General features: G+C 38.9%; 3 protein-coding genes and 2 long non-coding RNA genes across 7 annotated transcripts; 3 read left to right on the top strand and 2 right to left on the bottom strand.

Annotated features, from left to right (window-relative positions):
• The first annotated feature begins 327 nt into the window (after positions 1-327).
• On the top strand, positions 328-1,967 carry Nd-30 (NADH:ubiquinone oxidoreductase core subunit S3). Its single transcript, XM_071704431.1, has 5 exons — positions 328-506; positions 578-658; positions 755-1,002; positions 1,117-1,362; positions 1,606-1,967. Exons 1-5 carry the CDS (start codon positions 443-445, stop codon positions 1,759-1,761), a joined length of 795 nt encoding a protein of 264 aa, XP_071560532.1. The 5' UTR covers positions 328-442; the 3' UTR covers positions 1,762-1,967.
• On the bottom strand, positions 1,906-11,379 carry Hrm (solute carrier family 16 member hermes). The gene is made up of 5 exons (XM_071704430.1): positions 11,238-11,379; positions 7,802-8,014; positions 6,927-7,053; positions 6,242-6,421; positions 1,906-5,715 (listed from the first exon to the last, which is right to left on the bottom strand). Exons 1-5 carry the CDS (start codon positions 11,377-11,379, stop codon positions 4,473-4,475), a joined length of 1,905 nt encoding a protein of 634 aa, XP_071560531.1. The 3' UTR covers positions 1,906-4,472.
• LOC139771565 (uncharacterized) lies at positions 6,957-7,376 on the top strand. The gene is made up of 2 exons (XR_011717927.1): positions 6,957-7,088; positions 7,149-7,376. It is a non-coding gene; the product is annotated as an uncharacterized lncRNA (long non-coding RNA).
• LOC139771564 (uncharacterized) lies at positions 8,330-17,110 on the top strand. 3 transcript variants are annotated; one of them, XR_011717926.1, is made up of 6 exons: positions 8,330-9,714; positions 9,832-10,071; positions 12,711-12,875; positions 12,951-13,242; positions 13,605-13,740; positions 14,093-17,110. It is a non-coding gene; the product is annotated as an uncharacterized lncRNA (long non-coding RNA). The 3 variants fall into 3 exon arrangements; XR_011717925.1 differs by having other exon boundaries at positions 8,330-10,071; XR_011717924.1 differs by lacking the exons at positions 8,330-9,714; positions 9,832-10,071 and having other exon boundaries at positions 12,636-12,875.
• Positions 17,111-19,380: 2,270 nt separating this feature from the next.
• On the bottom strand, positions 19,381-21,473 carry Iscu (Iron-sulfur cluster assembly enzyme). Its single transcript, XM_071704432.1, has 4 exons — positions 21,298-21,473; positions 20,200-20,424; positions 19,893-19,971; positions 19,381-19,710 (listed from the first exon to the last, which is right to left on the bottom strand). Exons 1-4 carry the CDS (start codon positions 21,385-21,387, stop codon positions 19,619-19,621), a joined length of 486 nt encoding a protein of 161 aa, XP_071560533.1. The 5' UTR covers positions 21,388-21,473; the 3' UTR covers positions 19,381-19,618.
• Positions 21,474-22,044: the final 571 nt, after the last annotated feature.

The following is a 22,044-nucleotide window of genomic DNA, read 5'->3' as shown; positions in this document are numbered from 1 at the left end:
CGTATTAAACAACAAAAAATAAATGATTCTATCCACGTTAACAAAATGGTAGCGAGGTTGATAAGTTAATCACTGATTAAGTATTAAGTCGATCGGATTCAAAAATCAAAGAAAAATTTCTAATAATCCGTTGTTCCTGATCTAATGTTTTTTTCTACTATATGTTAACATTAATAATTTTATTCACATTAGCAAGATATGGTACAACTTGACGAGATAATCCACCGATTAAATTAATCGGAGTTTGATTACCCTGAAGTAAACTGTTATCAGGCGGTGAACGTTAGATGGCCACAGTATCACCGTTGGATACCTATTGATGTAAAATTGTAAATGTCGGTATTCTCGGTCAAGTTGCAGATGGTCGCCATCGCCAAAGTTGCAGGATATGTTCCGCTAACTCTGTGTTTGTAAGCGCATTTAAAATATATTCTTTAGGAAAATGACGTCGATATTAAGAAACTGTTGGAGACTGTCGCGAAGTTTACCAGCCGCTAAGCCGAAATGTAAGGAAATGTCGATCACGGCAGGGACGTTTCCATCGAATTATGTAATAACGTATGCGTTTGTTTGACAGGTTATGCTGTCGCTTCTCCGTCAACAGTAAGGTACAACACCACGACTACCGACGAGAAAACCGAGAAAACCGAGACTCGTCGTACGTACAACTTATTTATTTATGACTGTCCTGTGTATATGTGTGTGTGCAAAGTATTTGATAAAATCATATTATCTAATACAAATGTTTTTGCAGCCACGGTACGGAAACCCAGTCACGTTGACGTTGATCGTCTGATACACTTTGGCCGTTACATCAACGATTGTCTACCCAAATACATACAACAAGTACAGCTGGCCGCTGGCGACGAGCTGGAATTGTTAATTGTCCCTGATGGCATCATCCCTACGTTTACATTTTTAAAGGATCATCATAATACACAGTTTGTCAATCTGTCAGACATTACTGCTGTAGATGTGCCCAGTAGACAGTACAGATTTGAGGTAAATTTTATTCTATACCCAGAAATATGTACGGATATTTTATACAAATGTAATGTAGACAATGAGATTTCACATAAAAAACGGAATATTATGCTGTCATATTTATCATTACAGCTTGTTTACAATCTACTATCGTTGCGATACAATTCGCGTATCAGAATTAAAACGTATACCGACGAGTTGACGCCGGTTGACTCCATCTACAGTGTTTTCAAAGCTGCTGATTGGTACGAGCGAGAGATATGGGATATGTTCGGTGTATTTTTCTTGAATCATCCCGATCTTCGTAGGATCCTTACGGACTATGGCTTTGAAGGGCATCCACTAAGGAAAGATTTTCCACTCAGCGGATACGTTGAGGTAGTTCAGTAAAAATTTGTATGTTATTAATTTTAATATAGCATCAAGTCAACTCGTTAACAAAATTATTTGTATGTTAAAGAATCTACTTACAATCATTTCTGTCCTACCAAAATTATGGCTGTTAAAATCTTATTGAAAGAACAATAATGTCTTCAAGTGTCTAAAAATAATTACAAAATATTTTGTGTTGTTTTCATGTTTACTATGTTGTCCTAATAATCAATGATTTTCATATTTCAGGTGCGCTATGACGACGAATATAAAAGAATAGTGATTGAACCATTAGAATTGACTCAGGAATTCCGTAAATTTGAATTAGCTGCCCCGTGGGAGCAGTTTCCTAATTTCCGGGACGCGCCGTCATCAACTGCTGAACCTGCTTCGAAGGAAAAGTAACTGCTCTCACTTAGATCATAGTCATTGCCCGAGTAAGCAAGTATAAATATATCGATAAAGTGTAATATACATTGATAGATATTCTTTTCTCTTGTTAACCATTTCTGGATGCCCGATTCATGGGCATTTTAGAAATATAGAGAATAATGTTACAACTGTATTTATTTCGAAGCATATTCTATATTACAAAATTCCATTTATTTAGATCTATGGCTCCTACCATTCATTATTAGTATCGTTTTCTGAAAAATTTCTAACTTTATGCTGTTTTATATTAATTAATTTCGACCTGATTCAATCTCTCTTTTATTTATAATATAAATAAAAATATAACATACATAGATTATAATGCGCGTAAATAAAGGACAAAAATTTTAATAATAAATTTTCATGAGTGACGAATTAATAGGAAAAATGTCAATGAACTATCCTGAAATATTTTTTTTTTAATTTTGTGTATTTGTATAGAGTTATATAAACATAATATATTTTTCCTATATTACACACTTACGAACTACTTATGACCTACTCATAAGGCATTATTTCCGGCGGATTTTGAAAGAGCCTGGAGTACGAGTCGAACCTCTTTCGAGGGCCGAAAGACGACATTAATGCTATAGAAAGGCGTGAAACCTACATTTCGCCGGACATGTCTTGCTTATACGGTCACAAGTCTTGTACTTCTTGCGGATCTTTTCAGTTATCTTATTCTCGATTTAGAAAAAAAGAGGCAGCCTCTATTCGAAAGCGATTCTTACCTCTAGTGATTAAGACGATAGTTCGTCTTACAAGCAGAACTCACTTCCGATCATTCTAACACTAAAATAACGTTTTATATACGATCGAGTCTTTATGAGACACTATGTCTACAACGCGTGACGGTTTACTTTTATCATAGGCCTATTAGAAACGACATTGGTACACGCGCTAAATTATGCCATCGCATTTTCGTTCCGATGCAACTAGCACCAGTCACGACCGCTGTTTCTCCGATTAAGTACTCGAATAAAACTAGATTATAGTCTTCGTGCCGGTGAGAAAATGTTACTTTCAGAGAGAGGGCAATTTCTTTTTTCCAGGTGTAAGGCAAGAGATTTTTCTTTACGCTTTCAAGGAAGAACGCGTTCCCGTGTTTCTAAAAAATTCTTATCTCGAAATGTCTATCTAAATAATCCGCTTTATAAAGACTACGACGGGTAAGATTGCATTGTGCGATATCCCATCGCCAGTATAATGGCGTATGTTTGGCGGTAAATGTGATCACTCGTTATTGAGATCTCAAAATCTCGGGTACTCGCAACTCGTGCGTTCGCGTAAATGAGTCACGGTGCGTCTCGCTCCGCGCGTACTTGGCGCGAGACACTACCGTGTCTCTTGATCAAATTGGAGTCTAATTACTCACACAGAGTGAAGTCAATTCCGTTCGATGGAATAATTTTTGCTGTATCTTAAAACGAATCGATATTTGGTCTTTTATATGGTTTTCAAAGACCATACAGTACAATAGATATTTTTTTTATCACTTTCACCCTTGAATGTGCAAAATAACTTTTATTATTCATATTTTTTTGCATTTCTATCGTATTAAGTATCATTCACTTTAAGTACTTGCACTTCACTATCATAAGTACTTGTCTTAAATGCATTTCGTTAATTTTTGTGCGCAATTCTCAATTTTTCGTTTTAATATCACAACAATATTGGACTTCACCTAAACCGCTTGTGAAAAGATGAAACGATAAATTTATTGATCGAGTCTATGCTGTAGTTCTCTTCAGATTATAAAACTGCACGTGCAGCATTCCATTTTACATCACAAGAAAAATATTCTAAAAATGATAGAACATACTTCACTCTGTACACACTAATCAAAATTGCAGATAAATGTGATAAGTATTTAAAGTGAATCTTTCTTCCAAAGAAAGATTACTTTCTAAATTTGAACTGTCATCGTTCAAATCGTTAATGAGAAATGTAACGACAGTATAGAATGAAACGTTTTTCGTTCCCGAGATGAACGTTTTGTACAAATTAATCACTTACGTACAAACATCAGTAATTACTCAAGATAATAGACAAAGAAGTGCTTGATATACAATAAGATTTTCTCACATTTACCGCACTTTGACGTTCAATTATATGTTTAGTTATTACAGTTAATAATTATTCGGCAATTAGTCCTCGTAGACAGTTCGTGGACTGTAAAGCCGCCGGACTAAGCGAAAACTTCGATGCTTCCTTTCGCTGTAACTCGCTCGGTCCGAAGACTTCGTCAATGTAGCTTCAATACACGACACTCGTGCTAACATCACAGTTTAATATTATATATTATATAATTATATAATTTTAATATTATATAATTATAATATTCGGCCACACACTTTCTCACTCTTTCTCTCTCTCTTTTTCTCTTACGCACTTAAATATACGCTGCTCGCACGGCTGCTTTTTTTGGCGACCGCGTAATTAAGCTCATGTGTGCCCCCCCGCAAAATGTCGAGTCGCATGCGACTCGATGGTCTTCTTTTTCATAATTTTACATTTTAAAATTCGAAAACTTGAGATAGTGTTTTCTCGCTCGCTCGTGTATATGTCTACGATACACGATTATCCCAAAAACTCAAATTCGAAAATGTAAAACGAAAATCTACGATTTCGAGATACTAACGATGAAAACAGACGTCTATACTTTACTTTGTTTATTTGGTCTATTATACTTTGTCTATACTGGCGGGCTTCTCTAACGCTGCCTGCCTCCTCCGGATGAACGGCACTATGCTCCAAAGAGACGAGCCGAACACCAGAATGATGCCTAGTATACTGAAGATTGGTCCGTAGCTGCCGATCTGCTCGAACACTATGCCGCAAATCGGCGGACCCACCAATTGAATGACACCGTTGACGAACAACGAGATGCCGTAGGACGAGGTGAGCTTCTCCGTGCCCAGCATATCAGCCATGATGACGGCGGTGATGCCGACGTAGATGCCGGACGCGAGACCGAAGAAAGAGCAATAAATGGACAGCATGACATACGTGTCAGAAGTGGGTAGGATGGCCAAGGAGATCCCGGAGGCGAGCAAACCGCCGACGAAGTACCAATGCTTGGGCATGATCTTGATGTCGGAGAGAGCGGAGCCGCCGATACGGCCTACCAGATCGAGCATGGAGACGATCGATAGCAACAGCGACGCGTCCCAATTGTCGAAGCCTAGGGAGATGGCGTAGGCCGGCAGCAGAATGATGAAGTTGGTGTAGCTGATGGCGTTGGTGGAGTTGGAGATGAGGATGACGAGGTAGATGGGATCTTTGAGCAGACTGAAGTCGAAGAATTTGTTCTGTTGATCCTTCTCATCGTGCTCGTGCTGCTTCTGCTCCGTCGTCGTCGACTTCCTGAACGTGCTGGAAATGGCGTTCAGCGTCAACGTGGACGCGCGTTCCGGGTGCAGAACTGACAGCGTGCTACCGTGGTACGGCGTACTGACGTAGTTGAAAGACGACGCGCTGGGCGAGTGCAGCGGTGACCTCGCCGTTCTGGCGTACTTGCCGGAATCGACCATGGCACCGCCGCGCTCCGGTACGGCGTGCAACGCCGGCGTGCTGTGCATCTGCCCGCTGATCTCGCGCCCGGTGGGCATGCTAATTTTTCGCGTGCGGCCTTGCACCGGCGTGTTCTTGTAATACTCCAGGGCGACGCTCGATGCGCTCTTCGGTACGATCGGTGCAGCCTTCTCGTTTTCCGAGTTGCTCAGTAACGCCAGCTGGTTGTTGGCCTTCTCCGTCGTTTGCTCGGGGCTGCTGTTGACGGTCACCGACATGGTCTCTCCATCCTTATCGTGCGCATCGCTGTCGTTTGGAGGCCGAGCTGGTACCAGGTGCCACTCCACCGGATGGTACAGAAGCGCGCTCGCCCAGACGTTTAGCGTGACAGCACCCATTATTAACACTGCGCCTCTGTAAACGAACAAGCAGACATATCGATCAATTTTATGAATTGTTATTATTAATTGCTAAAGAGATTGACGGTCAACGATAGAACGACAATTACTGTGTACTTATGTATTACGTGCGTAGTAACCGATCGAAAAATTATAAATAAGGTCTTGTTTTCAACGTAATTTTATTTGTTTATTACAGCGTTTATCAGTTTTCGATAAATGTGAGATTAACTATATTTATCCTCTCTTCTCTCTCCTCTTTTATTCTTTATTATTGCATATAAGAAGCCGTACATTATTACAATTTAACGTCTGATTAAATTTATTAAATTAAATTAAATTCGAAACTAAACAATGGTTTATCTGCTATAACGTTCCACGTATAAACCGCTGTTTTTCTAATCTACATTTTTTTCAAAATTTTTTTACGAGATACGCGCAACGTACTTATTTTTAAAAAGCGAAAATTATTTAAGAACCGTTTATCCCACTCAGATCGCAGAAACTTATTTTGTTCTTGAACAGTGCAATCGTAGGCTCACCTGTAACCGTACTCGCGTAGAAGAAAGCCCAGAACGGGCGGAAGAAATATTGAACCTAATGCACTGCCGGATATGCAGAGCCCGTTGGCGAGTCCTCGTAGCCGTACAAAATAAGATGTCACGATATATACAGTCGGAGGAAACGCTAATCCAGCACCCGTACCTACGAATACACCATAACTGGAAACAGAGAGAATTGCGTAAGAAATATTTGCGTGCGCGCTTTAGAATAATAATAATAATAATAATAATAATAATACGTTGCGCAACGAATATTCTGAATAAATTCGAGAGAGTACATAAACTCTAAAAAGCCAATATGTTGAACTTTGCACTTTTTGTATATTTCATACGCTTTCTTTTTTTCATATTGTCGCTCATCTTTATTAATGCCGAATGGATTTATCTGAACATTTGCATTTTGCCTTTGTAATTCTGCTATTTTTCTGTCATTTCTTTGAAAAAAACTTTTACAGTGATTCTACCTTATTACACAGGATGAAACTGAATACAACGAGCCAGGAGATCATTTATTTTAACAAATCTTGTTTTTACCGAAGACGATTTTTTTTTTTTTTTTTAAGCAAAGATATGATACCGACTGCTTTTATGAAGATATTCGTTGCGCAAATAAACGATCAATCAATTGATCTCTATTTTGTATTAAAAGAGAAAAATATGTTACCTAACGTATAGAAAGGCCACAGAATTCGCGAAATAACTCAGCATCATCCCCGCCGCGGCAAATGTCCCTCCTATTAAAGTTACCGTACGATAGGAATACTTAACCGAAAGTACACTAGAGAGTGGGCCTGGAACGATAAAATATCAATTAAAAATACAAGTAGTGTAACAACAACGGAGAATACACCTTTATAAGTAGTTTGTTTAGAAACCATTTATAAAGGTGTATTCTCCGTTCTTCGAATTTTGATGAAATCACGTATTATATGATTATAGGTATCGTTCTTGCGAGAGAAGGCATGCGCAGTCTGGTGTGATCCAGATTCTCGTCAAACATAACACGCGTGAAGATAAAACAAATTAATTCCTATGTTTGCTTGAATTCATCAACGTGATTCATAATAATAATAACGTCTACCCGAGGAAAAACGGGTAAACATCGCACAGACAATACGCAATTAAGTATACGCAAGCATTTCTCGGAATCTTCTATCTATCGCGAATTGACCTTTTTCCCTTTACAAGAACGTAATGTACGTACAAGCCCGCGTATGCATCATGACGTAACGTGAAAGTTAATGTTTGCCAATAACTCTAAGAGTTCCTTTCATAAAAATATCGCGAAACTGTAATCGAACTGATGTAAACACGGCCTGGAGGTTTTGACGTTTCAATAAGGCGCGGTAAACAGAGTGAGACACGCCTAAATATTTAATCGCGAATTACGTAAGCGCGAAACTGGGACAAGTCGCGGGGAAAAAAAAACGGAACCCTTGACGGAACCCGACCTGGGAGAGATGTCTAAAAAAAAAAACCGTGGACCCGCGACCTCGAGATACTCTCGAGGCACTCTCGAGGCGGCGGCGGTTTTCTTACCCAGCGAGCTGTACAGGAAGTAACAAAGCGACGGTATCCATGCAGCTGCCGCCGGTGACGCGTCGAATACGTCGAGGAATTCGACGAACAACACCCCGAAGGACTTGATGGTGCCGGGGATAAGAAGGTTGACCATGACGGCGGCCAGGAGCACGAGCCATCCCCAGCCTCCATCCGGTGGGACTAACTCCTCCTCCGCCTTCTCGTCTTTCGCTGCAATAAAGATAGAGAATCTCTTAATCTTTCAGAATCTCTTGGATCTAGAGATCCGGCCAGCCAAGAAATTTTAGCGTTATAACGTGAAAGAATTTTAAAATGAAATTATTTTTTTTATGTGATTTTTTTAAAATACTTAATCCGGGCTCTCGATTATTACAAATATTTTAATATGGCTCTCTTGGTAAAAAAAAATTGGGAATCTCTTATTTTAAACGATTCTTTCAAAAATTTTCACGTCGCTTATAATAATACAGAACGTTATTCCTCACAATACTTTTTCCCTCATTAATCTTAGATTTAAAATTTGTTTTCTTCTTTTTTTTGTCAACAAGGCGATAATCCAAAGTTCATTCGGTTGGCATAGCCAATAGTTCATAGCTTCTGGACTTTGTAGTTTCTCAGACCTCCTTTATACGGAGATAAGTAAACGCAAAAAAAAAATGGATAATCTTTCTTTGGAAAAATTTCAATTGCTTCATGTTCGTTAAATGCCACGCTCTACTTGTTTTACATAAAGTAAGATCGTTATTTTTATGACTCTTTAAAAAGAAAACGATGAAAAAGAACGGTGGGAATTGCTTCTACTTCCGACAGTCTATCGCACCGACGGTGCGGCTCGGCAAACAATAGGCGGAACAGAATTTATAACACGGTTTCGTACATTGTTAATCTTGTGTAATCGATTCGCGGGAAGGCTGAGCAAACGACGGCAATCAGGCCGTCAGACAATAAGTAGATAATGACAGATGTTCTCCGCGGTGTGTGTATTCTGCGGGTGGAACCGCGATAACGAGATGGAAATGGATGGAAATTGTGGTATATGCTAATGAACGGTGCGCTAACTTCCTCATATTTCGATTTCGCGACGCGAAACCGGCCAGACTTGTTCGGAACGTTCGACTTAATGCTGACATAAGCCGACATAAGGGTGAGCACCTGTGCGAGCGTCAACATCGCGGTCGTACAGTCGTATATATAAAAGTCACGCCGATTCATTCTGAGGGGAGGGAAGGACGATGTAAGCAATCCCATACAATCATATCCTATTGTGCGTGGACAAAGGAAAGTTGTATAATTTCGCCGACAAAAGAGCAAACATTCATCGGTATGCAACACCGTGATACCTGCCACTTTACACGCGGAAGTCATTTCCGTTTCTGACGTGCAATCTCACTTATTCGCTTTTTATACGCGGACAATAGATGAATTAAAAACGACTCGCGCGACAGGAATTCAATTAGCGTAAACGAGTTTCTTCCAATTTAGGATCTTCCTATTTTCGACGTGATTCCCTTCTCTTTCTGGATAAAAAAAGATTTCTCATTAATTCTCTTATTAAAACGTCTTAAAAAATCGGGAGGTTTTATTTTTTAATGGAGAAAGACTTTCTTCCCTAATAAAAAAAAAATAATTCTTTATCTACCAGATTTTTGAGAAATCGGTATGTCGGGGGAACAGAATAAAACGATAAAAAATTTCAAGCTCTTAGAATGAATTTAATATTGCGGTAAATTTACTCCTGCATGAATTTTCTCTCTAAGGTTTATTCATACATTTATTTTAGTATCGAATATTACTACGAAAGGAATTGTGCTTGTAAAAATGTAGAGCTTAGTGTTGTACTTATACGAACCAGACGAAAGCTGTGATTAATAAAGCTGGAAGATTTTACTACGACATCGATGTTTTGGCAGGTACCTACGATACGTTTTGATCATTACATCAGTTTTACACTCACCGATCTTACTTCTTGGCTCTTGGGCCAATTTTTTATCCAACCCTTCTATTTATAAAAGTTCTATCTATAACAGGCGATTCCAAACGTCGTATGATCCCAAAGATGGAGTAACGCGGAAATGGAGAAGGCGAATAAGAGAGCGAGCATCCAAAAGCTATCCTCATTAGTGGAAAAAGTTGTGGATGCGGACATGCGGCGAGAAATTAAGAGATAATGATAGTAACGTTGAGATAATTCGGTGATACGGTCATATCGTGATAAGAGTGGCAACAAAGGTGTGAACCGTGTCGGGCATCATTCTACGTTATTTCTGGTACGTATTTCAAATTTAATAAAATATTTCTGACTCGGTTTCGTTTGCCGATTTAAAAAGAGAAAAACGCGATTTGTTTTTATATGTACCTACGACTTATTCGCGAATTATTAAATTTATTATACAGACAAGTTACGTTATAATTAAATTACGCAACGTTTTGTATATTATTATTTTATATAAGTTACATTAGAATTAAATTATAACGTAACTTAAAATAATATACCTTAATACAAAATGTTGCGTACGCACTTTATGAAATGAAACGCGATATACAAACGGAAGTCATGTGATGCTTAGATCGAATTAAAAAAAAATATATAAACTTTGCTTAGAAGAATAACGAAAAACGCGCAGATGTCCAAGCGAAACAATAACATGCCTCTTGAACCGCGCTGAGGTTATCAGTAACACCAGCTGGCGTTAGCAAAAATCGTTACGTATCCGAAAGATAAAAGAGGATATCTCGAAACGGCGTGAACAAACGTCCCCGACAAGCTTCCTCGTGATTCCCATAATTCATCCTGTAATTGTCATTCCGTGACGTTTGCAATAACGTCAGCAGATACAGCTTTCTCCTCCTATGAGTTTCGATTATACTTATTTATGTACATACATTGAGATCATATAATAGAATATTAATGTCTCGATTAATCTAAAAAGTATAGTCGAAACTCCTCCCGTGAGTTTCGACTATATTTATTTATATACATTGAGATCATAATATTGATTAATTAAAATATTCCTTTCGTAATATCAAATACTAAAATAAATGTACATATAAATGAACCTTGGAGAAAATTCTCGCCACGACCCATTTAATTTTGAATAACGCCTCGCGACTCGCAATCTCACGCGGAAAACCGCGATGGGTCGCGTAAAAATATCGCGAGGCCGGATGCTGTCCGGGGATTGAAAGACACACGATTTCCTGGATTTCCCTGAAAAAATCAGCCTACCAAGGTGCGGAAAGAGCGAGCGGAGTCGCTTCTTCCGGGCTTTAATCGTCGACAATCGGCTGACTCACCTGCAGGCCTGGTTCTCTAACTTCCTAACGACAATGTTATCGTTAACTAGCGATTGTCGCTCGCGCTAACGATACTGTAAGGACAAAGCTGTTCCGTAAACTCGGGCTAACGATATCATATCGATACAAAATGCGGTACCTGGCTTATTGATCCCATTTTGACGGTCTTTGTTGTCATCGGGGCTCTGCGACACCGGCCTGTAGTCGCCCTTCCGGGGCTTGCCCGGGCCGAACTTGATGTTGATCCCATTGTCCTGATCTTGAACCCGTTGCATCGTCATCGACCTTTAATCGCGGCTCTCGCGCCCGCGCACGTACCGTACACACTAAATGACACACGCGGGCTGTCTGCATACGCGGCTGGGGGAGATAAAAAAAACGCGATTGCCGCCACGGGGAGCGAACCTAAACGTGTGCGTGCGTGTACGCGTATAATATACAAGACGAAACACAGGAGCGCGAAACGACAACAGATAAATGCAAAAAAAAGAGAGAGAGAGACACGCGGGGAAAATTAGAGCTGACGAAACAGAGTGAAGAGAGAGAGTGAGAAAGAGAGAATACAAGGGCAATAGCCGTCCCGCTTTCCTCTTTCCTTCCTTCGGCTATCTGTCTGCCCCTTCTCCAGGACAACGCGCTCTTTATCACTCGTCGCACGCGCGCGCGCGCGCGCGTGTATGTGTATTCACGGTGGCGTAGGTGGATAAGAGACACCCCGCGCTCTGACCGCGACACGACGATGACGTCGGGGAGGCGCGCGTCAATGCTCCGCGCGGAAACGGCGCTGCGCGTCGCGCTGCGAGTCCTCCTCGCTGGGCCGTGTCATGAACCCGTGCCCGTGCCCGTGCCCGTGCGTGCCAGCGACGGCGTCGTCGTCGTCGTCCTCCGTCCTCGTGCTCCGCTTCCACCGCCTACCTTCGTCTCCGCGATCATCCGCCGCCTCCGTTCCAGTCATAGACCCCGTCGGCCGCTGACCGTCGATACCGCCACCCACGTCCGTCGGCTACCTCCCCGTCCGCTTCCTCCTCCTCCTCGTCGTTGTCGTCGTCGTTGTCGTCTAGGCGCATAGAGAACGCGGAGCGACAGCAGGGTACGCACATGAACCTCGCCTCGTCGACTCGCTCTTCAGACCGTCGCGGTCATCCTTCCGCCGCGTGCGGTGCGGTGCGGTATATCAACGCGCGGGGCCTTTTAACCACGCACTCTCCACGCTCGCGCGACACGCGTTTCGATGACGTGCGTCACGAGCCGACTGATCAGCGATCAGCTGTGTGTCACGACGCAACCAGGGGCGGCCGAGGATCCGCTCCGCGTACCTTCCCCCACCTCCGTGCGCGCGCGCCCCACGTACCTCGGTATCTCTGGTCTCTCTCCTTCCCTCGGCGACAGAGGAGTGCAGATCAGGGCAGATTGTGCAGGAAGGTTCCCCTTCCCCTCTTATTGACGGAGCGCACTCCTCGCAGTCCCCACTACGCGCTCCGCGGAATAGACCGCCACGGATTCATTTGGCATTTTCTCTCTTTCTTTCTTTCTTTCTCTCTTCCTCTGTCTCTCTCTCTCTCCTTCTTTCGTCGCGAACAGCTATCTCGGTCTTTCTTTTTCTTATTTCCAGATGGTACGCGAGCAATAAGGGCGCGATTTATGCTCTCCCGGGTGCGGTAAACGTTGACGTGGTCAGGACTGCCTATAGAGACCTTTTTGTTCGAGACTTAAGGGAAATCAAAGTGGGACGTAAAGTTGCATCGTGACGCAATTTCGCGACGATTTAAGTGGAACGGTATTTCGCATTTATTTTACATTACTTTATATCCTATCTTATCTCGCAGGTAAACGCCCATTGATATAATTACAGTTGCTGATAAACATTAATCGTGTGGATGTAACTGGGATAATGCGCAAGGTGATACTTTGAGACGAGGAAAACGCATGAGAGAGAAATGGTAAATTAAGATAGCGACTGATGACGGGAAAAGCGAGCTTCATTGATGTTCGGAGTCTCTCGCGTGGGATTCGCGAAATTTGAATTAAACCCTGAGAGAATGTTATACATATAGTTCTGCCATTTCAATGCCAAAAGGAGGGCAATGGTACACAGGAGAGAGTGTTATATATGCAGTAGAATACTGAAGTGGTCAAAAGATGAGGTAAAAAGAGGTTTATAAAAGATAATTGTACCAAAAAAATGCAGTTTTCTCTAAAACATTTAAAGTCATATCTTTCATACAATTATCCCTTTTTTATTGAAATATAAAAATATAAATCCTTTCCGGCGTTTCGCAATATATTGAATATTAATATTTTTATTGATAATGCCAAAGTTCCTTCAGTGCTAAAAATGAAGCTTTTTAAATAAATAGATAAACAGGGCCATTTAGAAATTCTTACGTATTGTAAGTCATTAATTTTTGAATAAAAATAGAGTCGTTAAAAAATTTCTGCCTTTAAAAGTTTACGACCGGTTAAAAACTGCTTCTTTTGAATGTTAATTGCCTCTTGTTTTTCAAAGATTGCTGTAAAAAGATCTTTAACGTTCTGAAGTGGCGAGCCTCAATAACATACACATGTACGGACTGTGGATTCCAAGAATCCACTTCCCATTTCTGAGGAACCACGAACGGGACACAAAGGAGCGAGCCGCCGCGGTAAATTTCCATGGAGCGCAGCCTCCTTCTATGAATCTTTTCCATAAGTATTATTAGCTAACCGCGCAATTAAATCAGTTCCTCATCTCGTTTCGAACACAACAAAACTATAAAGAAGGAATGAAGGATTGACAAGATTGCAAGTTGTCTTTAACTGAATTTTGTAAGACAGCTCTGCAAGAAATGAGTGAAGGAAAAGAAAGCTGCGCACATGAAAGCAAAAAGAGTTGAGAGATCCAAGAATAACGTATTTCGTGGTTTCTTTAAGGAAATTATCTTAAGAAAGTTATGGAATTGATGTCTTTATGAAATAATTTATGGAATTCTTTATGAAATTGATATTTCTTTATAGATTTTGGACGTTTGAACAAACTCGTCCTCTCTCGTGTCGTCTCTGCCTTTTGTGACGCGGTATAGACGAGCATCCGCGAGCGAACGAGTGCCAAAAATTGCGTCTCGTAACCTTCGCCTTCGGTGTCACACCACGTGCGCCGGCCGATCGCAAAGCTCGATTTCGTCGCTTCTCTGTCCACGTCGACGTTCGACCTTGTGAGGTCCATAGGCGCGAAGAGGAGAGCGATAGGAGAGAGCGAACGTATCGGATACCGGCGAATGGAAAATTTACGGTGGAAGCACAAGCAGTAGGCGTGAGGCGTAGGATTTCGCGTGCTGCAGCATTAGTCATCCTTACCACTCGTGAATTTAATATTTATCGCCCAGATCGCGCATGCCGCTGACCGTCCCATTTCGCGAACTACTAAACGGATGACACATGAGATATTAGCGATTACACAATTCTTTATCCAGTTGTAGCATTATTTAAAAAAAAAAAAGCTTTATGTGAATTATAAGTTATTAGAATTATATGGAATTTATTTTTGAATAAGAAAATATTTTCTTCTTTTATAAGTAATTTATTCTAAAAATGCTTATTAGTATCGGTATTGTTAAATTGATTATCAATTTAATTACGTGATTGTACTGTTTTGACTTTAGCTTGAGATTGCGTTTAGAGACCGACAGTAATCGGCGCGTAGTTTGCTAAGCGGAGAATGTACATTACGCGAAAAATATGTTATTAGGCACAAAAGATCTAGACAGACCATATATTGGCACCATTTCTGTTTAGTTAGATTGTTATAACGGTCAAGTCTCACTTATTATAAAGTATTCTTTTATTATTTTAGCTTGAAAAAAAGTATATAATAAGCGTGCGTGCGGGATGTCCCATTTTAATCAATATGCTTGATTATCTTCGATAGATATTAAGTTATTTTTGGAGATTGAATGATAGATAGGTGCATTTCTTCTGTTAAGAAATCTGGTTTTGTGCCAAGGATTTAAAATCATTTCAAGATCAACTTAATCTTTTTTATAGAAAGCCGTAATTTTTTTGAAATTCTACAGTTATAATTCTTTTCATAACGAATTCGTTGAACTGTAGGTACGTTCCAGGTCACGCGAACTTGACAGAGACTCGATGCTTGGCCCTATTTACAGGACTTGTATTATTTAATCTGCATAACTAATCGATATTCAGTACGTAACATAGTAAATATTCAAATTGATGTCCTCGCACGTAACCCGATTTCTGAAGGATTGTAACACATTTACTAGCATAACGAGATATTTCAGCGGGTTAATTGTAATTCTGCGTTGCATTTCCATCGGGATAGTAAGCGATGGATTGTATTTTTATCATGACGGATTGTATCTCTTAAATATCCCCAAGGAAAGGAATTCAGATGTATGAGATCTGATGATCTTGACGGTCACACAGGATATGGTATACCTGTACATCACGATTATAGGATGCAAGAAACATTAAATAAGATGTTTTTTGCGCGATTGATAGAGTAAGTCTATATACAGAGTCTTCACAAAAAGACACGTGACACTTTTGAATTACTATTATGCTACTGCATTACACACATTCACGATGTTGGTGCTGAACATTTTCTGACAGATAGGAGTTTGATGCTATGTAAAAACACATTCAATATAGAGTAATCTCTAATCCGTATCTAAAAAAAATTTCATAGACTTTTCTTCCCTATTCATCGAATTAAAATCCCTGTGATTTTCATTCATGGGGATATCTGAAGGATCATGTATTTAATTATTTAAAAAAAATAAAAATAAAAGATATATATCTATTTACTTTTGTTTTTTTGTATGAATAAAGTTTACTGAAACTGCAAAATACTTTGTGATAGATTTCATTCTATTTCTCTGTAATTTAACAGTTCTTCTCGACAAGGCGCGTTCCATTACTGTATTATAAACGTCTAATCCGTCAAATACATTATGGAGTACGTAATCTACATAGGTCACACGTAAGAAAAGCAGTGCACGTAATCTGCATCACTATGTATAGATAAGCGATTATACTGCTGCTCACGTATATTTACGCTTATAAAACGACGTAGATAATTCGTGATTATCGCATAGCGTGTTAAATGTGAATAACCGCCGAGTTCTTATCTGCCGATTTTAAGAAATTTGATAGCTTATTTACGCGCCTCTTAAAATGTTGTATTATTCCACGACTCGAGTGTTTCCCGTGTCGTCCGACTGTAAAAATCTCTGGAATGCCAAATGGTGCGCGTCTATAATGAAATAATTCTATTATGAATTAGTGAGATTCAATGCGGCGCGTCAATAAATCAATAATTGTAAATTGTAATAAGAAACATTCTTAGAGATAAAAGATCTTCGTATAAATCAATAAATTAATTGATCGGATAAAGAAATATGTTTGTCGGTCGTTTAGTTCCCGGTTGTCGAATTGATAGAATATCATTAGCTGTTAATTTTAGATAAACGTTAACGTATTTTTATTCAAGGTTTAAAGAACGATATTCTAAGAAAGAATTCTTAGGAGGGTATCAAACTCATATGTTATCGATTAAACGAATATTTAACGAAATGACGAAGTTAATTAACTGATAAACGTTATGTTATATCACGTTACTCGCACTAGGCTCACGTGATAAAATCATCTGAAAGATAGATGATCGAAAATAAATTCGCATGCCAATTATTGTATAACAATAATTATATAATTATACGAGACTTGCGTATGAGTCTTGTCATACGACACATAGGCTGCGGCTCCACTTGACGCTACAAATGCTTCGAAGCATTCCTTTTCTCCTTTCTTTCAATGAAGAAAGAAGGAGAAGAAGAACGCTTCAAATGGACCGCAGCCACAATCGATTTGTCAAGTAAAGATTAAGATATCAATATATAAAGAGAGAAGATTGATTAAAGTAATTTGCGATTTATTACCTTACACGCTACATCTTTATAATTCTTTTATCTGCAAAAAAATAATTAAGTAAATACAGCGTTCTGTGCATTACGTCAACGTTCCACGAGTGGAGATATCTCTTTTACTCCTTCCCTTCACCCTGTGATACGTTGAAGTTTCCGCATAAATGTTTATGGAAAGTTTTGCCATTCGCCATAAAGTCTTTCGATAAGCGCAAGTTCGATAAACAATTTAGTGCCATAACGCCGTCGTATCGCGCGGAATAAAATAGAAGTCTCGTGACTCTACGACTTAGTTAATTAGCCGTGGACCAAGTGGAAGCGCACAAACAACAGACACGGGACAACGCGTGGTTACAACACAAATTCATTCTTATTAAGCATCAATTGGTGTTGTGAAGACAAAGAACGCCGGAGTCAGTGAGCGCCCTTGCGCCCACGATGCGCTCTCGACGGTGCATATATTGTTTTCCGAGCTGGAGTTAAACTGAGAGAATAGCAACATGAAGAATATTGTAACGTAGGATGCTACTTTCATTTTTTATTTACTAGCTGTTCTCCTTTGACGTTCCAATTTTTTATATTAAACAGCTTAGTAATAATAAACGAAAACAGAAAGTAAAGTGCTGTTAAACAAATTTTAATCTAAATTGATTGAAGAAAATAAGAAATAATACTAATTGTAAGTTATAACTTAGTCACAGAAAATTGGATCATTCCATGTGTATACAATCACATAATCAAAATATCTCTTAAACTAATGATTTTTTCTAAAAACGCTGGTACTCTTTATTGCAGAGTAAAAATTCGCATCGAATGATGTTTTAAGAAACATACAGTTTTATTTATAAAAAAACGATATAATTACATTTTGCAGCTACATGCACGCGCACAAATGCTATAATAGTAACAAAGTTAGAGCAGCTATAGAGAGACTATATATTTTGCTTTTCCATATCTCAAGTTGTTATGGCAACTCAATCCGTCAGATTAGATTGCCGTAATACCCTATATATATAAAATTCATCCATATACACGTAATATAATTGATCTGTTTTGAAATTTGTTTAAATTTTACAATTTTTGAAGAAGGAAATAAATTGAGTCAACGAATTACGTCTCGATATTAAATAAAATTGCTTGTTCATTCAAACACATAGCATTTCGGCAATCCGGAAAAAGTATACGATCGTTTCTTGCGACACTCCGTTTATTGCAACTAAAGCTATGCGCTAGGAAGGGATGAAGAATTAATTAGCGGAGATCGTCCATGAAATTCCTCGCAAGTGCGCTTTAACAAACGTTTTCTTTTTTTTTGCAACGTTCTAATTGCGTTGTTCTTAGAAATAATCTGCAGTAAGTGCACGTTTTCTCGTCGAGAGGACCGTTATCAAAACAGATTATCTATATATTGCGAAATGTGCGAAGTCTCGTTGTATCGCCTCAAGGAATCATTAAGTACATTATTTATGATTGGATTGACGACGACGTTGCGTTGATTCGAATCTACGAAGCTTTCGGTTATCAGCATAATTTGTCGAACAAACGACCTCGATTAATTCACACAAATTAAGCCGTTAATTCGAAGAAGGAAACGAGCGTGTTTTCTGCATAAATGTGTGAGTCCGATGCAAGTACAGCATCGTGGAAAAGAATAACTACTGTTGTGATTTCTTTACAAAATCAATATTTTCTGAATGAATAGCATTAAAGCACCATTAAAACTTGATTAAATTAAACAATATTCCTCAATTAATTCTCCAATGTACTTTGAATTTCAAAATTTGCATTTGAAGAATAAGAGGATAAGTTGAAAATAGCAAAAATACAGTGACTTTCCGTATTTTTATATGAGAAAGAGTCGGTAAATTTCAAGGTAATAAACAGTAGGAAAATAACAAGACGAAGAGTCTGTATGAGTATGACGTCTGTATGACGGGTTCGAAACAAAAATTTGGCTCGACACCGACGGAGCGAGATGAAAGAAAGGTTTACTATATGCGGCAAGAAGGTGAAACACTTATTTGAAGCATGCCGGGAGGATTGCGCCACTATGAAGAAAAGCCGTAGAAAAATACACGCAAGTGTCCACAAAGTGCGTGTTTTACGAGTTACTCAGGCCACCGTTGCGACTGTGGGAGCATTCTCCATTGATAGCGGCCAACGTCAATGCACGCTATTTATTGCGTCAATCGCTGCTGTTTACATGATGTTTAATTTAGCTCACTGTTTCTTAATCTTCTTCACTATACGACGAGTGACGAAGTCAACATGAGCAAAAAGAATGAATTTATCAATCATCGGACAATTTATTTTTATATCTTTAAAGGTAATTTAAGACGTTGAGATATGTTGTCCACAAAAGAATTTAGTTAAATAAATTTATTTCACCTAGTATAGGGAATACAGGTACGATTTATGTTGCCACACTAGTAAACACGTATATATATGTATACACATATATAGGCTAAGGAATGTACAATTCCAACAGCTCTAAGTAATTGTGATTACAATAGCATAATTCCCTTAGAATATTTATAAACTATATCTATTTTTTTGCTGCTATCACATTGCATAATTAAAGCACTTCCATTAGTGCTTCAGTTTAGTTGGTTGCCTCGTCTTTCTCTTTAGTTTTTGACTGTTGTTTGATGCGATAATCTGACAGAGCAGCTTTAATCGCGTCCTCGGCAAGCACTGCAATTTGCAAAAAAAAATTGTAGCAAGATTACAAAATCCTGATACTCCATCTGATACTTTATCAGATTTTTACATTTTCTAACGTAGTGCATAACGTTTGTCTTATTCTAGAAATACAATATTGCTGTGATGCTTTAATTCAAAATTAGTAAAACGAAAATTTTAGTAAGTGTACTCACTCGAACAGTGCAGCTTGACAGGCGGGAGGCAAAGTTCTTTCGCAATGTCAGTATTTTTCAATGTCAGTGCTTCATCTACCTAAAAAAAACAATTTTAACAGCAAGTTAAATCCCTATACTTCCAACGCATTTCATATGTAGGTGAACACGAAAAACTTGGAAAAAATTTGTTAAAGATTTATAGGAAAATCATGAAGATAACAGCATTTGCATGTATTTGTAAATTATAGCCATATAAAATGGCATATGTACCAAAACTTTACGCGTCGAAAGAAGCATTATAAATTCTAGATTTAAAAAATCTCACCGTTTTTCCCTTAACCCATTCCGTTGCTAAGGAACTCGAGGCAATAGCAGAACCACAACCAAAAGTCTTGAATTTTGCATCGATTATTTTGCCACTTCCATCGACTCTGATCTGAAGTTTCATCACATCGCCGCAAGCAGGTGCTCCTACTAGACCTGTCCCAACATGCTCGTCATTCTTATCCAAGGAACCAACATTTCTGGGATTCTCATAGTGGTCCAGTACCTGTTTAATCATAAAACTAATTAGAACGTTCTCTTTCAATTTAGAGACATTATAATGTATATAAACAATATGTATTGTGTAACTAGTAATAATTTATATGACACAATTAACATATATATAAATACTATATAAATTAATTATTTAACTCATTTTATGCAATTATTATATCAAAGTTTTATGTAAATACTTGTGTAATAAAACAATAACATGACTGTATAAATATTTTAGATAAAGAATAATAAATTATTTTTTCTTTAGTAAATAGAAGTTATTATATAGCAATAATTTTATTTTAAGATACAATTTTAACAAATCGAACTTTAACATCGTAATCGACTGTGACGTATACATATAATTTATGAATATCGTGATAAAACAAAAATATTAAAACGACAGTAGCAACGCGAATGCGATATATGGTTTTTACCCCTCCATATGTATATCGCACATAGTACACACACATATATAGTAACAAAATATTACGCCATATTACACCACAAAAATAACCAGTCATGTAGCTCAATATGGTAATTGCGGAATATCTATTATAATAAAAAAAAACAATTTTTTATAAAATACGCACACAGCTTTCTATATAAATAAGACTCTAATGTAAATATCATGCTTACGCCGGGGGTACTCGACACCAAATAAATCACGAAACGTGATCGCATAAAACACGACACATCGAACACACAATCGCTTGACATTTACGTTTATGTCGCGATCGTTTAACGCCGAGCGCAACAAATCGGATTATCAGTAAAGACTTGTTAAATATCAACAATAATAAAAGAACAACGTGCAGGACTGATGCGATTAGAGGTTAGGATCGGCGATGACAAGCAAGAGGACAAAAATGACGGTAATTACGTTTGCGTGATAATACACGGCTGGGACACTCCGTGAGACAATCTTGGACGTCGCGCCGATTCCGCCGGGCAATGCCCGGAACAATGCCATCTCGCTTTACGCGCACTTTATCATGAATCGCACCGTTCAACTTCGATACACACACAGAAATAAAGGGACGAAACGGAGTCAACGGAGAGCCGCTGCGGGGGGAGGGGAAGCCACTTCGATCACGTGAAGGTGCGATTTCACGATGACGCTCGACGCTGGATTCGAGCGTCAAATCTGGTCACGTGATAGATTTCAGCCAATCCAGTGGTTAGGTTATATTTCGCATCCCTCTGAATCTAATCACGTGACCAAATTTGACGCTCGAATCCAGCGTCGAGCGTCATCGTGAAATCGCACCTTAACACCATGGGTGCAAAGAAAAGCGCGACCGGTGTAATGGCTGATTGGTTCCGCCATCTTCTCTATAAACAGTGGCGGGATCTCTTCCTCTGTTTTGAATGAAGATTAAATATAACTCACAGAACGCTGTATATAATGATACTTCTTTTAGTCTTTAAACACTCTCTTCCCCTTCATCGGGGAAAACTTCTTCTTGGTGAAATCGGGCATTAATCTCTCAAATTGCCAATATTTTTAACATTCTTATATCAACTCAAACTCTATGTGCTCTCTGATTCATAAAGTAATCCTTCAATGCGATTTTCACAATGTCTCTTCAACGGTTAATTTCTTGGTATCTGATTATTAAATTAAATC

The sequence above is a fragment of the Temnothorax nylanderi genome, unplaced genomic scaffold (assembly GCF_030848795.1).
Source record: "Temnothorax nylanderi isolate EJ_2023f unplaced genomic scaffold, tnyl_v1.0 TNYL_tig0041_pilon, whole genome shotgun sequence".
NCBI classification, from domain to species: Eukaryota; Metazoa; Arthropoda; class Insecta; order Hymenoptera; family Formicidae; genus Temnothorax; species Temnothorax nylanderi.
The sequence above is the reverse complement of the archived record's forward strand: the minus strand, read 5'-3'. Positions and strand labels throughout refer to the sequence as shown.

Excerpts from the sequence above, each read along its gene's own strand:
- Nd-30 (XM_071704431.1), top strand. The coding sequence starts at position 443 with ATGACGTCGATATTAAGAAACTGTTGGAGACTGTCGCGAAGTTTACCA. Across the intron at positions 507-577 it reads ACCAGCCGCTAAGCCGAAAT|GTTATGCTGTCGCTTCTCCG; the intron begins GTAAGGAAATGT and ends TTTGTTTGACAG. Across the intron at positions 1,363-1,605 it reads CACTCAGCGGATACGTTGAG|GTGCGCTATGACGACGAATA; the intron begins GTAGTTCAGTAA and ends TTCATATTTCAG.
- Hrm (XM_071704430.1), bottom strand. The coding sequence starts at position 11,379 with ATGACGATGCAACGGGTTCAAGATCAGGACAATGGGATCAACATCAAG. Across the intron at positions 8,015-11,237 it reads AAATGGGATCAATAAGCCAG|CGAAAGACGAGAAGGCGGAG; the intron begins GTACCGCATTTT and ends TCTTTATTGCAG. Across the intron at positions 5,716-6,241 it reads CTACGCGAGTACGGTTACAG|AGGCGCAGTGTTAATAATGG; the intron begins GTGAGCCTACGA and ends GTTCGTTTACAG.
- Iscu (XM_071704432.1), bottom strand. The coding sequence starts at position 21,387 with ATGGCATTGTTCCGGGCATTGCCCGGCGGAATCGGCGCGACGTCCAAG. Across the intron at positions 19,972-20,199 it reads AATGGGTTAAGGGAAAAACG|GTAGATGAAGCACTGACATT; the intron begins GTGAGATTTTTT and ends TGTTTTTTTTAG. Across the intron at positions 19,711-19,892 it reads TGTCAAGCTGCACTGTTCGA|TGCTTGCCGAGGACGCGATT; the intron begins GTGAGTACACTT and ends TGCAAATTGCAG.